This window comes from Danio rerio, chromosome 16 (assembly GCF_049306965.1).
Source record: "Danio rerio strain Tuebingen ecotype United States chromosome 16, GRCz12tu, whole genome shotgun sequence".
Lineage (NCBI taxonomy): Eukaryota > Metazoa > Chordata > Actinopteri > Cypriniformes > Danionidae > Danio > Danio rerio.
In genome coordinates, this window is record NC_133191.1 from 26,680,437 (window position 1) to 26,698,898 (window position 18,462).

General features: G+C 34.5%; 2 protein-coding genes across 3 annotated transcripts; both read right to left on the reverse strand.

Moving 5' to 3' along the window:
* Nucleotides 1–1,609: 1,609 nt before the first annotated feature.
* pard6ga (par-6 family cell polarity regulator gamma a) lies at nt 1,610–8,764 on the reverse strand. Of its 2 annotated transcripts, NM_001130659.2 has the most exons (3): nt 8,291–8,764; nt 6,470–6,692; nt 1,615–4,508 (listed from the first exon to the last, which is right to left on the reverse strand). In NM_001130659.2, the coding sequence occupies exons 1-3, from the start codon at nt 8,354–8,356 to the stop codon at nt 3,604–3,606; spliced, it is 1,194 nt and encodes a 397-aa protein (NP_001124131.1). In that variant the 5' UTR covers nt 8,357–8,764; the 3' UTR covers nt 1,615–3,603. The 2 variants fall into 2 exon arrangements, with proteins under 2 accessions (XP_073780580.1, NP_001124131.1); XM_073924479.1 differs by lacking the exon at nt 6,470–6,692 and having other exon boundaries at nt 1,610–4,508; nt 8,291–8,613.
* A 1,063-nt stretch (nt 8,765–9,827) lies between these two features.
* zgc:136493 lies at nt 9,828–15,322 on the reverse strand. The gene is made up of 6 exons (NM_001045249.2): nt 15,093–15,322; nt 14,601–14,976; nt 14,341–14,512; nt 10,882–11,060; nt 10,708–10,804; nt 9,828–10,379 (listed from the first exon to the last, which is right to left on the reverse strand). Exons 2-6 carry the CDS (start codon nt 14,971–14,973, stop codon nt 10,226–10,228), a joined length of 975 nt encoding a protein of 324 aa, NP_001038714.2. The 5' UTR covers nt 14,974–14,976; nt 15,093–15,322; the 3' UTR covers nt 9,828–10,225.
* Between the last annotated feature and the right edge of the window lie 3,140 nt (nt 15,323–18,462).

Sequence of the window (18,462 nt, forward strand, 5' to 3'; positions counted from 1 at the left end):
GTAAAAGTCGCCAGCAGAGGGAGATCATCTACAGTGTCCCAGTACACTACTCACAATACTATACTATACTATACTATACTATACTATACTATACTATACTATACTATACTATACTATACTATACTATACAGTATAGAAACACATTGATAAAGAACATTGTTAAGATGCTGAGTTCACAACATTGAAAAATCATTTGTACAAGGTTTATATGGTCATGGAAAAATGAGAGAGGTCTGGATGCAGACATGGTGCAGTGCAATCTGGGCTGCATCCAATGCTTTTTAATGGGGTCACCTAACCCCACCCTTCTAAGTGATGTAATCTCAGCTTGCATCATAAATTTTGACATGGCATTTTCAAGGCCGGGAAAAGTTTTGGAAAAACAGAAAAATAGAAAAACCCACAAGGAAAAGTCATGGAAATTACATTTACATTTAGTCATTTAGCAGTAATTTTTGTCCAAAGCGACTTACGCTGCGGTCACGCTAGAGCTTGTGCTTGCAAAATTTTGCCTTATAGCGCTGCGAAAAGGGGTGGGGTTAAACAATATGATTAGCTATTAATAAAAGTGAGCGATTGCTTCTAATTTAAAGTAATGGTCTCATGCAATCACCTGATGTGATTACGTAGGTAAGAATTCATCAAGTTTAAACTTTTGAATGCAGCGAAATGCGAAACTTGTCGCACGTGCTTGTGTTTCCGGTCTGCCGGATTCGCATCCCTATGAATGGAAGTCTATGGAGCGAAAAGTGGAGTGTGACCGTGGCTTTATAATAGAAGTAGTTTTACCTACTAAAATAAATATATCTATTTAATAAATCTGTTTTGTTTTAATGCACCAAAATACATTGCCTATATTTGCTGAGAAATGGATAAAAATATTCATTTTCAAAATGGGGTGTGGGGTGACAGTGTTCACCCAGTGTTCGCTCTGGGTGCTCCGGAGTTTCCCCCACAAGTCCAAAGACGTGGTACAGGTGAATTGGGTAGGCTAAATTGTCCGTAGTGTATGTGTGTGAATGAGCGTGTATGGATGTTTCTCAGTGCTGGGTTGTGGCTGAAAGGGGCTCTGCTGTGTAAAAACGTGCTGGATAAGTTGGCGGTTCATTCCGCTGTGGTGACCCCAGATTAATAAAGGGACTAAGCCGAAAAGAAAATGAATGAATGAATGAAAATGGGGTGTGCTCAATTATGCTGAGCACTGTACTTGAGTATATCTTTGAAATGATAGTCTGTAGAACAGTATGTCTCTGAAAATCTTAATCAACATTTGGGCAGTCCGTCAGGGTTGTTCTCCAAAGCCATATTTTTTTGCTGGCGAAGAATATCTTACTTTGAATATTACGTTCCCTGGCTTCTTCCAGCTTTCGGTTATAATAGTTGGTAAGAAGTGTCATCTGGACCATCCTTTATTGTCAGCAGAGAAATGACCCACTTCAGTATGTCATCCTAGACCTCTTCAAACTCTCTATCAAAGCGTCTCTTTCATCTCTTATGTTTCTACTCATCACTAACAGCTGTTTTTGCAAGCATAGAAATATCTGAATATGTAAGAAAAGTTTTGTATCCTTTACATTTCATGTCATTAAGTCATCCAGACACCACAATGTTCATGGCAGATTTATTTATTTTCTTTATTGTTTTGTTGTTATTCCAAACTTTTAGAACTGTTGTGAGACACAGTTAATTTGAGACTCTGTTTTTTGTTCATACTCTACAGTACAGGTCAGTTCTATTTTAGTGATGAATGAATGATGACAGTAGTAGGTTTATTTTGTGCAGCAAAATCAAGAACAGAAAAACAAGAAACAAATCTAAAACAAGCAAATACAAAAAGCAAGAATAAGTCATAAAACTACAACAAGAAGGCATTTAATATGATTTTGTAGAGATGTATAATTGAATTATGCATTGAATTGCTTGGTCTGATACAAAATTGAAAAATAAATGTGTGCCATGACAGATGTACATGAGAATCTGTTTATGCAAGTACAATTTACACTAAAAAGTGATTTAATCATGTTATAAAGAGCTGTTCAAATGCATTCAGACATCTGCTGACAAAATCATTTTTGTCACATTTCAGTTCCCGTTATTACAACACAGTTCTTGATTAAACTTAATTCCTGTGTGCAGTCTATTTTATTTTGTAAAATAGATATATATTGTTGTGGACTATATGAAAAAATATATAAATCTGATTGTGTGGATACTTTAAAAAAATTAGATAATAAAAAAAATAATGGACATTATAATGTAATGTGTGCATGCTAATGGAAAATAGCTAAAACATTTAGTTTAATTAAATGTAAAACTTTTTCAAAATTGGTTTATTCAAATATAAGAAAATTTTAATTCTGTCATCGTTTTCTCACGCTCGTGTTGTTACTTATGATTTTCTTTTTATCCCTCTATCTTTCTATCTTTCTATTTCTTCTCTACAAACATTTAGATGATTCTTTTGTCTTTTTGTCTGATTTATTATTTTTTTGTCTGGGAGAAAATGATTTAGATTTTTAGGTGAAACTTCACAATTTTCATTAGGTAATTAATTAGTTAATTGTAAAATTATTTAACTTTTTAAATTAGAAATTTTTGGATTTGCCACATCTTAAGATTTTTTGATTCAAGTTACTTTCCCGTTTCATCCTATATCGCTGCTTTGAAAGAATCCCTGTAAAACAGTTTTAAAAGTGACTTTTTGCATGTGTTTGTGATGTATAGGTCAAAGAAATGTACAAAAATCAAATAAAATGTACACATGATTAGAAAGCATTTCAAATACATGTAAAGTGTCTACATTAGTATTTCAAACAGCAAAAAGAATCAAAATATATGTGATATAATGTTCCATCAGCATAAGAGATGTTTTTTTGAAACTATTTTGTTTTAATGCTTAAAAAGTCTTCTTTATAGGGGACCTATTATGCCACTTTTTACAAGATGTAAAATAAGTCTCTGATGACCCTAGAGTGTGTATTTAAAGTTTCAGCTCAAAGTATCATTCAGATGTTTTTTTTATTATTCTTTGAAACTGGCCCTTTTAGGCTATGATCCAAAATGTGCCGTTTTTGTGTCTGTCACTTTAAATTCAAATGAGATTGAGCTCGCAGTCCTCTTTTAAAAAGTGTGAGGAGCTACAATCACCTGCACATCAGCATAACAGCAGGTTTTAAACAACATGTAATCTCTGTGAAGTCAAAAGAAGTGTCTAAGAAGAAGGTAGTCTATCAAGACTACACTGTAAAAAAAATCTGTTATTTTATGTTTTTTTCCGGTAGCTAGGGTGCCAAAAAAAAAAAAAAAGTAAAATATCGGCCGTTAAATTACAGACATTTAGCGTAAAATAACATGCGGTAAACTACTGAGGTTTACCGGAAATACAAATTTAAGTTTTTTTTTTTGCCTTTTACATAGCCTGATTTTTAATTGGTCTCCTTTAAGATATAAAGAGTCTTAAAATGTATGACTAAAAACCAGACATGCGAGCTAAACATGCAAAGCCTTGAAGAAAAAAACAACAATCCTTTCCAACAGCAATTATATATACTGAGAGTCATTTCTCAACCCTAATTGGTGTCGTCCTTCCAGAAGGTTTATCTTCTACAAAAAGACAACAATCCCGTCCTCCTCCATCGCCCCCTGAGGCAGGAGTAAATGAGAACTCAGATCGACCTGCCATGAGTTGCGAACATCACCAGAGCTGCAGCTTTCCTGTCTGATGGCCGCTTTAAACCCATAATAATCCTGCCTGTCGCTCACACTCCTTAGCCCGGTGTGTCCAGTGCAAGCAAGACAAGGTTGAGAGCGAAAAGACGCTGCTGAAAGGAGTGAATTCGGCCTTCCGGGAGCAACCTGAGGCCTGTATGAAGTGCTAACATGTGGAGATGAATATTGATGTTTGACAGGCCTCTCGATGACCAAATCTACATCTTCTTCACTCTCCGAGCCATTAAAACCATAGGCTTTCATTATCATTGGCAAACCGGGATAGCAAACCGACTCTGTGCTCTCGAAATAATGTCCCGTTGTTGAAGAAGCACAGCTTTTGCGAGTGATGTTGTTGTGCTGGTTTGCAGGTTTGACTGTGATGATGAGATTGTGGCTGTTGGCGATCATCATATCCGTCACCTGATCCAAAGTCTTGCCTGAAACCTCGATACCGTTCACCTCCAGGACCTGGTCGTTGAGGGCTAGCAAACCCGTGCAGGCTGCCAGTCCGCCGGGCACAATGCGGGAGATGAAGACCCCTGGGCGCTTCTCCAGGCCGTATGGAGTGACGGTGACTGTGGTGCCATCGCGAATAAAGAAGCCAAGAGGACGGTCTGAGTTTTGCCGGTACAAGCGAACTCTCCTGTGGGATTCCGGGACGAGGTCCACATCAATGATGGAGGAAACGGGACGGAAGTTGTGTGGTTTGCTGATCTGAAACGCTGGTTTTCTGTGGCTTATGGATTTCTTGCGTTTGGTCATGTCATCAGGACAGGCGCTGCACTGCTCTGCTTCCTCTGGGAAATGGGAAGTAATAGAGTAGGTAAGTGTTTTCTGCTATTATTGTAGATTATTATATAACAAACCTGTACAGTTATGATTGATCAATTAATTCATTCTAAACTTGTATTTTAGACTCATCCCATTTTGCTGTGACGATGTCCATAGAAACTTGAGTTAGAACATTTAACATTTAGTTTTTATTTATTTAAAGTTCCCCTAAAGTGCTTTGAAATGTGCATTTTGTATTCATTGTTTGTTGTAATTGATACATTCATTTTCTTTTCGGCTTAGTCCCTTTATTAATCTGGGGTCGCCACAGCGGAATAAACCGCCAACTTATCCAGCAGACGTTTTACGCAGTGGATGCCTTTCTAGCCGCAACCGATCTATGGGAAACATCCATACACATTAATTCAGCTCATCACTGAGTCTGTGTATTTCCTTGTGTAAATGTGTGTAAATTTATATTTATTCAGTTTTTAAATTAATTTCACTACTATTATTGTGGTATTAGTAATATTAAAATGTTCATATGATTTATTTACTAAGTAATACAGTTTGTAAAGTAATATTTTCCATATTTCAGTAGATAAATTATATGAGAGACTTGCTTTGTTTACCAAATAAGTGGATCTAATTAGATTTGCCTCGAAACATTAAATAAAAGTTTAAAATATAAATGAAGTTTTAAGTAATGATACTTTTAAAATCATTCCGCATAAATCCGCAGATTTTTTTACCAAGTTCTTAGAAATAGCAAAAAATGTTTCTGTCTGGCCGCATCTGTAATACAAATACAATATAAAAACTTTGTATTGGTGACTGTGGCTGTGGCACAGTAGGTAGCACGTTCGCCTCACAGCAAGAAGGTCGCCCTGTGTTCGCGTGGGTGTCCTCTGGGTGCTCCGGTTTCCCCCACAAGTCCAAAGACATGTGGTACAGGTGAATTGGGTATGCTAAAAATTGACCGTAGTGCATGAGTGTGTGTGTGAATGAATGTGTAATGAATATGTATGGATGTTTTCCAGTGATGGGTTGCGGCTGGAAGGGCATCCGCTGCGTAAAACATATGCTGGATAAGTTGGCGGTTCATTCTGCTGTGGCGACCCCAGATTAATAAAGGGACTAAGCCAAAAAGAAAATGAATAAATAAACTTTGCATTTTCAATAAATTAGACATTCAACTCAGATGTAAGTATTTTACTGTGCTGATATTTTAATTAAAACACTAAAAACACTAATTAAAGTTTTAAACGTTACAAATGTATCATTTTCAAAAAATTTTTTTACTCAAGTAACACTTTATAAAAAAATATTCAGCTTGTTTATTCTTATGGTATATCTATTTTGAGAATTTTTCCAAATAACCCAGGAAGCTCAACAAAATCTGCTAAAGATCGCAGGGGACGAAAAGCAACAAGATAATCTGTCTGGCACACAAACAAACAAACACACCACAGGGGAATACAAAGCAATTATACTCGAGTACATGATTCCTAACTAGATAAAAGCCTTCTTTTTCTTCCTCTTGCTATTCCTCCTTCTTCCTGAAGCAGACTAAAATAAAACCTGAATAAAATCTTCCTTGATTAAAGACCTTAAAATGACATCTTAAGATCATCACTTCAAATATATACATTTTATCTACATTTTTATACAATATGGTGAGAGTACTGTGTGCTACATACTGTAAAAAATTAATATGATCAATAAATTACAACGTTTTATATAATTCTAAGTCAGTAAAATAAACAAATTATATCTAAGTTTCATTTTTTACAAAATTTAATTTAATGTTTAAATTAAGTTCAAATGACTTGTGAAGTTAATTTGATTCAACTTAAAAATGTAAGGCAGCAATAGTTTTAATACTGTATTATGTTTTGATATTGCTGCTACAATAGGTAAGAGTATATGTGCATGTTAGGACCATACAGTATTTAAAAGGAAACTGCAGGTATTTCTGAGCTTGTACCTCGCAACTGTATGAAGATGCGCAGTAAAGACTGTGTGGAGCTCACAGCTTTGCAGAAGTTGTCATCATTATTGATAGGCAGCAGCTCTCCGTGAACATCTGCATATCCGATAAACACGTCCGTATGCCATAGCTGATGTAAACGCACTATGAGTCTGTAGAAGTCTTTATATCTGCCAGGCTCGTAGCGATCCACGGAAAACCTCCTGAACTCTGCACCATACTAGACAGCGAAGCACACGGGTGGATTGCATTAAAAATATAGGCAAGAATAAACGCATAATCACATTTATGATTTAATGGAAAATCAAAATGGTGTGTAAATATATATACACTTCCAGTCAAAAGTTTGGGGTCAGTAGGAATGTTTTAAAATAAGCTTCTCCTGCTCACCAAGGCTGCATTTATTTAATCAAAAATACAGTAAATAAAAAAACTATTCAAAAGTAGTTTATAATGTAATTTCATCATTTATTCCAGTAATTTTAAAGATGAATTTCCAGCTTCATTAGTCCTGTCTTCAGAGTTACGTGATCCTTCAGAAATCACTGTAATATTAATTATTATTAATGGTAATTGTAATAAAAACAATAATGACTGGAGTAATAATTTCATTTGAAACAACATACAATAAGAAAGCAGTTATTTATTTTAATAAATATTTAACAATTTAACAATTAGTTAGTTGAAGTCAAAATTATTAGACATCCTTTTTAAATTTTCTTTTTTTTCCCAGAGAGAATATCTTTTTTTAACACATTTTATGCATATTAGTTTTAAGGACTAATTTCTAATGTTTGTTTTTGTCATGATGACCATTCACAATATTTTACTGTAGTTATTTTTCAAGAAACTAGTATTCAGCCTAGTGCAATTTAAAGATCGTAACTAGGTTGTTGTTAACTATGCAAGTTATTTGTCATTAGTTGTGTGTTTTGTTGCCATTCTTCAAAGTAATACTTCTTAAGGGGGCTAATAATAATGAACTTAAAATGGTTATAAAATATATAAATATAAAACTGCTTTTATTCCAGACAAGTTAAAATAAATAAGACTTTTTCTAAAAGAAACAAATATATTATAGAAAATACTGTAAGTATGTTCATATATGTTAAACATCACATGGGAAATATTTGAAAAAGAATACAAACTTCACAGGAGGGCTAATAAATTTGACTTTATATACAACAATTTATATTATATTATACAATTTCTATTACACATTTATATACAACAACTTTATATAATTGTATAAAAGTATTTCTCGACTTTTTTCTTTAAAAAATACAGTGTGTATATAGTTTTAATTACTTTTTTATTTATTTAGATTTAATCATTTGCATGTTAAATTAAATTATATTAAGATTTTTGAAATTAGTCATTTTGTAATAAATCGGCAATTAGTTATTTGCTTGGGTTTATAGTTTACTATGATCATTTTCAATGTTTTTTTTTAATATTTTATAAGGCAATTTTATTTATTTATTTATTTTTTCAAAATGAAAATTCATGACCTGAAAGTTTTTTTACTGTGAGCTTCAGAAATAGACCTGGACAGTTTTCAATCAGCTGAAACAATGGACATATTTCAGAAGTGTGCTGCTTCTGGATATTGTGTTTGCGTTTTTGATTGTTTAGGTCTTTTAAAGGGATTTCCCTTCAGTCTGATGGGTGCTGAAGAAACCCAAATAAGCATTGGGACAATATATACACATATCTGAAAAGTAAGGATGAAGAGCGAGTTATAATTTAAACTAAAATACCCTAAGTTTAACAGAAACGGACGCTGCAGCTATCAGTAATGAGAATAAAGAAACTTACTTTACTCTTGACCTCGAGCATCGAGCAGCAGCGCAGCGAATGAGCCTTTCTGATCGGCCGGTTCATGTTGTCTGGTGAGCGGCGAGCGCTGGACTGAGTCCCGCTGTACAGACACCGCGCGGGTTTGTGCAGCTCAGCAGGACTCGCATCCCTCAAAACGCGGAAAAGCAGGACGAAGCTCTTGTAAACTACAGGACAACACGGAAACAATGACATAATTTCCTGACATTAGGCGGCTAATAGGCTTCTTCATTTTGGATAAACATGCAACATTGAGTTTGTGAAACGTGCTGACTAAACAAATGGTCAAGGACAAAAAGAATTTTTATTGCATCATATTTCCCCCCCCTCAATACATGGACACTTGTCCTCATTTCTCCGCAGGAAAAATGACATAATATGTCATAATAGCCTACATTTTTATCATGAGCTACACTATAAAAATGCAATATTCCACACAATTCATGCTGTACCAACACAAAATCTATTAGCTACACATAACTATTAAATATATAAAACTACCCTCATACTCAAATATTTATAGAAATCACTTTGAAAATTTTATATGAATACTATAGATGTTACATAGTGACAGCTGAGATTATTTATAAACTGCAGTCTGTTAATGATTACAAATTATATGATGAAAATTGTAATGATACAATAATACAGAGTTCTTTTTTAGGTTACGCAACTAGTGACTTTTAACACAACTTGCTTATATTTTAACATTTGTTTTCAAATTCTGAATCACAGATTGCAAATGCTGATCACAATCATTAACACTGCCATTTTTTAAACAATGAAGCTAAACAAAAAGATGCAGTGCAATATTTTAGAGACCGCACTGATATGATAATAATATGATTAGAGCACTGTGGAAAATTGTTGGGCTCCAGACAATTCCTTCTAGTTGCCCCAAAATAAATTGCTTAAATTAATTAAAGTGTTTTACACGTTTAAGTGTATGGGTGTTTCTCAGTGCTGGGTTGCGGCTGTAAGGGCATCCGCTGCAAAACGTATGCTGGATAAATTGGTGGTTTATTCCGCTGTGGAGACCCCAGATTAATAAAGGGACTAAGCCTAAACATATATGAATGAATGAATACACATTTAAGTGGATTGAACATAAAACAATTAAAATGTCACCAAAAAACTCAAGACATCTCAGCACATTTTAAATAAGTAGTTTGAACACACAGCAATAATATTTTTTTCAGAGAGTGAATCAATCAATAATGTACAAAAACAAACTTATTTTATGAATCAGCTGTGATCATGCCATGCATAAGATGTACTTATAATCTGATTATGAGCATTTTAAAAATGTAATTTCTAATTACAAACACTGCACTTTTGGAACTTGACTATGTAAACTATGTAATCCAGATTATACAGTTTTACCTAGCAATATAGTCAGTGATACTATATAGTAACAGATAAGTAATAACCCCATAATAAAGATGCAACAAAAAAAAAGTCATTATATAATTGATATGAAAACATTTATACAGTACAAAAACTATGAAAAGACACATTTTTCAGTATTGTGAAATTTATTTTTGAATAATTCTTACAAATTCTAAAAATATATTCTGTGGGTAAAATATTGACAAAACCATCCCTTGGGTTAATTAGACCATAATTGACCAACATTCATTGAAAACCAACCCTAGCGAGTGTTTTGATATTTTTTTATGATTACAATTATGGGAGATATTTTTTGGACACAAATACATGAACTTTTAATAAGCTCTTTATTCAAACACAATCTTTAATGTTGTGTATATAACACTTAAAATCACAAAACATAATCACGCTTACTGCTGATTACACTATCTGTCTTTAAAATGCAATGACTGCCGTTTCTGTTGGAGTAGTTTTGTTGTTTTGCTGGTTTAAAACAGGAGGGCCAGATGGCTGTGTGAGCTGGCTCTATGCCTTGACTTCATCAGGAAGTTGGCCTTCGTTTAGAATGGCCAAAGCATTGGTCACCATCCTCTCCACCATGAGCTGAGACGTCTCCAACGTGTGTGTTCCTATATGAGGCATGACGATGACATTTGGGAAGGACAGCAGGGGGTGATCCCTGAATATAACAGGTCAGAACACATGTCATTATATTACAGCATTTTACACACTAATGATTCAGTTGAATGATTTTTGTATGGCTCTCAATGCAAATATGTAACAGAAACTTCATAAACAAGCCCATAATTATTTGATTATTTATTCACCATCTAGGTCTTATATTATTAATTATGTATTACAAATAATAGAGCTTGCAAAATGTTAGAATGAAGGACTTTCGGTTTGGCAGGAATATAAACAGTTGTGTATTCCAAGCAGCTCTGTTAATAACATTGCTGACCAAACCAAATGCAATTAACGAAAAGGTGTGCTTAGCAAAAACAAACCGGGGCAGTGGTTCAGGATAAGTGACATCTAAAGCAGCGGCTCGGATCATTTTCTTCAGGAGAGCGTCCACTAAAGCATCTTGGTCCACTACTAGACCTATGAGAAGAAAGGTAGTTCTGAAATGAGTCTGGTTGCTTTTAATAGGACTGCTTTGTTCCAGAATATTACATTACCTCTGCTGATGTTGATAAAGGTGCTATTGGGTCTCATCATGGCAAACTCTTTGGCACTGATCAGTTTGTGCGTCTGTGGGGACAGATTGACCACCACCATGACAAAGTCTGACCTCTGGAGTAGCTCAGTCATGCTTGCACAATATGTGGCGCCAACTGCTCTCTCTTCATTCTCAGGCCTAAACATAGAAAACACTGAATTTACATTTTAATTAAAGAATACAGTTCATCCAGTTAAGTTTGGTGTTAATTTACTCACCCTCAAGCCAAATATGTGGGTGACTTTAAAGATTTGTAGCTGAAACCATTGTCTTTGGTGATTTATAAAATGCAGGTCAATAATTACAGGCACTTTTGTGAGTGAAAAACAAATACAGACAAAACAAAATTAAATTAACTACCAGTTGCTCCTGACAATATACTGTGGCCTTGTGAAGCAAAACGGTCAATCTTAGGAAGAAACTGAACATTAATTACAACATTATTACCTTTGATTCAATTTGTTTCACATCATAAATGCTCAGTGTATCATCAAAAGCCACACGGATTTTGTTTTGCCAATATGTTTTTCTTAAGGGCTGTGTCTGAAAGCTTTAAAATGCTGTTTTTGAAGGCCGAATCCAAATTCTGCTTCTTTTCTTATATCAGAAAGGTACAATTTTCGAATATCCCACAATTCTGTGTGTATCCTTTTTCACAGTTGAGTTAAAAAATAAGCAAGGCGTCTCTGAAGCACTGCTTGAGTGTCATTTTGTGTGTAAATTACAGCTGCACAATATTGCAAAAAATGATATTGTGATATTTTATTTTTCTGCAATATGAATAGTTTCCCAAGATAGTTTGAATAGCACTATTTGATGATTTTCTGGGGAGTCTAACAGTGTTCAGGTACAGAAATTCAATAAACACGATACCAAAAAAAAGCTTTTCTTACTTTGTCTCGTTTCTTGTACAAATATCTACAAATTCTTAATAGAGTAAAAAGTATTGTTTTGTTTTCAAATAGTTTTTCAATTTTGTTTTCAAAGTTTTTTAATTCAAAAACAAGTCAAATTATCTGCCAGTGGGTTAAATAAAAAATGGTTTTGCTTTGAAATGTAGATATTTGGACTAGAAACACAAAAAGACATTGCGCTCTATTTTGACGATCCATGCGCAAAGTCCAAAGTGCAGGGCGCAAAATCATTAAAGGCATGTCAGAATCCACTTTTGCTATTTTAAGGACGGAAAAATCAGCTTTGCGCTGTGGCGCATGGTCTAACAGGGTTGAGGTTATTCTCTTAATGAGTTATAGGTGTGCTTTGAGAATAAATCAATCAGAGTCTCATCTTCCATTGCCTTTAAGAGTCAGTTGCGTTGCGCCATGGCGCATTTGCTATTTACATGATGGACTTTGTAAGTGAAAAAACTGAGCGCTGCACTAGCGAGAAAACAGTTTAACAGACCATCTACAGCACAAGAATGAGAGATGAGCCTCCTCATTCTTTACTTTCACTTTTACTCTCGTGGCTAGGGAAACGTGTTGTACACACAGACATACATTAGCCTATACTATATTAATTGTGTTTGTTAAGCGCAAAGATTTGTTTGAAAACTATTTCTAAATTCAGTTCTAATTTCCAGCAAACAAAAAAATTAACAATAATAACGAAGTGTAATCAAAAAACTGAGTTATATCCAAACACACATGCTGTGCCCCATATGGTCTAAAACCTGACAGGTGGACAAATCTAAACTTGTTTTTATCAAAACAAATATAAATATGCATATAATAAATGATACTACTACTAATAATAACATTATACAAAAGCAAACTGGGCAACGCAGTGGCGCAGAAGGTAGTGCTGTCACCTTAGCAAGAAGGTCGCTGGTTCGAGTCTCGGCTAGGTCAGTTGGCATTTCTGTGTAGAGTTTGCATGTTCTTCCTGTGTTCACATGGGTTTCCTCCGGGTGCTTAGGTTTCCCCCACACGGTTAAAGACATGTGGCACAGGTTTAATTGGGTAGGCTAAATTGTCCGTAGTGTATTAGGGTTGCGGCTGGAAGGGCCTCCGATGCGTAAAAACGTGCTGGATAACATGGCGGTTCATTCCGCTGTGGCGACCTCCGATTAATATTGGGACTAAGCCGAAAAGAGAATGAATGAATGAAAAAAGCAAACTGTTATGAATAATTTGAAAAAGATCCCCGAGATAAGGAAGGCATGAAAGTATGGTTTGTATATTTATGTAGTCTAGAAAATAATCATATTTGTAATATTTTAATCCTTTAATTCTTTTTCATTTGTAAAGATATTTGCATATTGCTGTACATTCTGTCTGTATTAAGCAATGTGTAAACCAGGCGCACAACTAACGCGGTCTGCGCTGGATATTAGACTAGCTTTGATCTGGTCTATTAAACAGTCTATTATAGCTCCTCAAAATAGCAAAGCGCCAGCAATGCGCCATAACACAGCTGCTTTTTTAGACCTGAACGCCTACGGGCACACATATAAGCGGAAATGTATTTGCTATTTAAAAAGCGTGGCGCAAAATGTCAAAATGACTCGTGCGCCAAGCTGAAACTAACAAACAGAAATTGTGTCATGCCTTGCGCCGCATTGCACCGGGTGTATGACAGGGCCTAAAAAGTGTAATTAAGAAAAACTTTTTTTTTTTTTAATTCTACATAAATTGTATAAATTCCATATAAATACAGTGATGACATACAATTTTATAGTTCCTGGTAGGGCTGTGCGATTAATCGAAATCGAATTGCAATCACGATATGGAACGTTGAGATTGGCTAATCGCAAAAGGCTGCAATATGAAATATATATGTATTATTTAATTTCCCCCGCCCAGAGCAAATGCATGTGGGAATATGGGAACATTTTGGTTTGAAAGTCACAGACACTGAACAAAAACAGTTAATTTGTAAGAATTGTTGCCACAGCACAAGGAAATACAACAAAACAGCACCTCAAAAAATACCACAGGCAGCTATATAAGTAGTGTCTAGCTAAAAAGTCAATTGGAAGTACTGCCATGACACTCAATCTGATAGCTAGTAACAGCAAAGTACAATTTCAGAGTTGTTTTAGCCATGTTTGCTGAGTGTTCTGTATTTAAATAATTAATTTTTTTATTTGTATAATAAGCTACACTATCTTTCTTTTAACTAACACTCTGCATTTTAGCAGTAAAAAGCTACGATACACATCATTAAGCTGAAACTTGACTACAAAATCAAATTGCAAATCAAATTGAAATTGCATTATCTGTCAAAAATTATTTAAAAAATAATCACAATTAGATATTTTTCCTAAATCGCACAGCCATAGATCCATGTCAACTATAATTCAGACTGGACACTGCATATAGTAAAGCAAATAGTAAAGTCTTATTGTTAAGCAATAACTAATCATTTTTATCCAAAAGAACAGAAAATGAGACATAAAAAAGTGCAAAATATTCACCTTCGATTTCTATTGTGATAAAGAATCTTCATGTCAAACCCTTGAGCCCTCTTGGCTATTTTGTACCCAATTCTCCCCATGCCGATGATGCCCAGAGTGGCCCCGCTAACATCAGTGCCCATAGTGGACTCTGGAAAATCATCAGACTCCCGAAATTTGGAAAAATGTTGCCCTAAAGAGAAACCAAAAAAAAAAAATAATCACAATGAACTTAAAAGTATGAAAACAGGACCAACTGAACAACTGGTCTCAATTCTCACCCTCAATAATCTTCCTGGCAGATGCCAACATCAGACTCATGCCAATATCAGCAGTAGCATTATCCACTACATGAGGAGTGTTGGACACTTTAACACCAAAGCTATTGATGAGAGGAATATCAAGGTGGTCCACTCCTACCCCTCCATTAATGACAGCTTTGAGGTTCGGCAAAGACTGTAACAGGTCTCGGTCAACATTAATATTGGGACCCCACGAAAACACTGCCTGGATTTTGGCAGCGAAGTCCTCTTTCCTCTGTACAAACCTCTCGTATGGGATTATAGTGAAGTGTTTGTCGATGCAAGGTTCAAAACACTTATAGATGCTTCCAGGAGCTCCAAGTGTCTTGGTTAATATGCATGGCTTCTCCATAACCTGTGAGAATATTAGCCATTAGCATACATGAGCTAAAGCCTATTGTAAAAAACAGCACGCTAGCACATTTGTTTGTAAACATCTTATTTGAAATATTATTTGTCATATAGCCTTACCACTCGCGTGACAGTCGATCGCAGCCTGTGTATACCCTGGAAACGTATGACTGTCATGTGTCTACATATAAATATTAGGTACTAGATGTGGTTAATGAAGCACCGATTAAGACCAAAGGTACGACTTCCTATAAATCATTAGTGGGTAATAGTCAAGCCTCCACCCCTCCAAAAAAGGCGACTGTCAAAAACTGCAAGCTACTTGAAACTGTTTCTAACTCATGTTTTCGTATCTCGTCACAAAATTGCTAGTCACTCAGATGACCAGAAGGGGGAGTGAGAAGCCCATGAATCTTTTGTGAAATGGTCATAAAAAAAGTACTGTAACTTGTTACACATTTCATTCACAAGAAAGATTAGGTGCTTATGTAGTTGTTTGATGGACATTATGTGTTCATTTGTAAGCATTATTATTTTTACATTTGGCTTTATTATTTGAACTATTTCCTTCCTTAATAAAAATAACCACAAACAAAACAATTGTTATTGTAGTTCATTAATGTTCACCCCAAATTAACCATGGCATTGATACTTGTCATCTCTTATGAAAATTTTACAACGAACAGACCAATAAAAACATTATAGTAAAAAAGTAATCACAATTAACCATGGTTTTGCTACACTAACTAATAGTTTAACCATTATCTTTGTGGTAAAATATGGTAATCAATCTGACAAAAACATGTTTACAACTGTGATAAAACCCACAGTTAATCTTCATAAGGGATTTTTTACATGTTTCATATGAATCCCATTCATAAATTCTTAGTGTGACAAGATTTCTATATGCAGCATTATTCATACATTCATTCATTTATTTTTTTGTCAGCTTAGTCCCTTTATTAATCAGGGGTCGCTACAGCGGAATGAACCGCCAACTTATCCAGCACATGTTTTTAAGCAGCGGATGCCCTTCCAGCTGCAACCCATCTCTGGGAAACATCCATACACACTCATTCACACATATACACTACGGACAATTTAGCCTACCCAATTCTGTTTCGCATATCTTTGGACTGTGGGTGAAACCGGAGCACCCGGAGGAAACCCACGCGAACGCAGTGAGAACATGCAAACTCCACACAGAAACGCCAACTGACTCAGGTGAGGCTCGAACCAGCGCCCTTCTTGCTGTGAGGCGACAACACTACCTACTGCGTCGCCTATGCAGCATTATAACAGTTGTAATTATATTACTGATGTGCCAAGCAGGTGGAGGCTTAATTGCTAAAGATTTGAACAAAATAAAGACATAAAATATATATTGGTGGTTGTGTTGGTGCTGAGGGACACTGCATTTATTGCAGAACATTTAGTAGATGGCTATTAATGGCTGTAGCACAGCTCCAGCTTTCCTGTGGCCTCCATCTGTTCGAAAATCCACATGAAGAGATTCTGCATCAGAAAGCAACATCAAAATAATTCACTATACTGAAGCTCCAGTAAAGCAAATATGTTTTTATTTCTACTATACAGAACTCTAAAAAAAACTTAGTGTTAAATCTGAGTACAGTCTTAATGAACAAGGTGTAATATTTGTTCTTTTACATACTGTTTCATTGTTGGCCATAACACACTGATTCCCTATTGATTTGTGCTAAAAACCCCAAGTCCATCTTCTACAGTTAAAGGTATGTCCACCATAATTATTTATTATTCACTTCTCATACAGTATGTGTGCAAAGGTTTAGCCGGTTATATTTTAATGAGAGTGATAGATAAATAATCCAAATAACCAGCCCTTTAAGCAAACAATGCAAACACTCTCGATCTTTTACAGCAGATCAATCTCAGCCAACTTGAACTGTGTCCATTCTTTGTGACGAAAACTTCTTCCTTGAGAGTTTGCTTGGTTTGGCAATCAACCAAAAATCTTTTCTGTTCTGTTGAGCACTTCTCTTCAAAGTGTAGTGCTTCACAATTAGCCTACATCTCTGACTCTGCCCCAGGGACAGGCATGTTTTAAAGAGATGAATTGATTTCCCTGCCAGCAGGGTGGCCCATTATTAGTGGTGAATTACAGCACTCATGTATATAAATACACTACTTAAAACTCTATTTTCTAGATCTAAATGGGAGAAAATGGTCTTGATTTGCAAACTGCAGCAGGCTCATATGATTTAACAAAACTAAGATTAATACAATGTTTTCTTTTTCAAAATTAACTGATAAGAAAAAAGTATACAGTACCGTACCACTAGGCATGGTACGATTAGCGTTCAAGCTATACCGCGGTATGGAAAAGTCAAAGTTTTAAAACTGCCAAAGTTTTCTGCTATACCGTTTCTATGGTATGTGAACGATTTTTTTTATGAAAGTTTATTTATTTGTTTATTTATTTAGATATTTATTTAGATATTTATTTTTGTTTTTAGGACAGCAGGATCTATAGCAGAAAAGATATCCAAAGATACTGTTTCAAAGTGTAAAGAACTCTGTGTTTTTGAAACTTACACAGACAGAACAAGTCAATAATTTATTTGAATTTTTTAGCCAGACTTGTTCACTGTTTCAAAATAATTTAAATGTTTTTCAAATTAAACTATATTGTGTAATTTTTTTTTTTAGTTTTTTACCCAGACATTAAAAAATAACATATTTTAGAGCAGTAATTACAATACCGTGAAATCGTGATGTTTTTATCTAAGGTTATCATACTGTCAGAATCTGCCCATGCCTACGTTGCAGCAAGCTCATTTTATGTGATTTAACAAAACTAACGATGCTACAATCGTCTTCAATATTATTTTAATATATATATATATATATATATATATATATATATATATATATATATATATATATATATAAGTATATATATATATATATATATATATATATATATATATATATATATATATATATATATATATATATATATATATATATATATATTTATTTATTTTTTTTTTATTTTTTATTTTTTATTAACTGACGGGAAAAATCCTAAACTTAAAACCCAATAAGCTTAGGTAACTCAAACCATTTGAAAAAACCAATCACAACAAACCATTTAAGTTCAAAAACTAATCCTGATGTGTACTGTGAACTTCATTCAAGTTAAAGTAATGAGGTATTTAATTAACACATCACCTTAAACACTGAGTTCAAAACTCTTTTCAAATGAGTAAAATTAACTTTCAGGAAATTTTGAGTTAACTACACTATTGATTTGACAAAGTTGAAGTGTAGATATCAGCCATAAACACTCAGAAGTTTCAGTGTATTCTTGTGATTCAATGACTGGTCATAATAATACTTATAATGCTCAGCGTATATAAATACACCCCTCACAAATCTATCTTTTAAATTCATATTTTAATAGGAATCTATACAATAGTCAGTACTGAAACCAAATCTGGAGCTTATC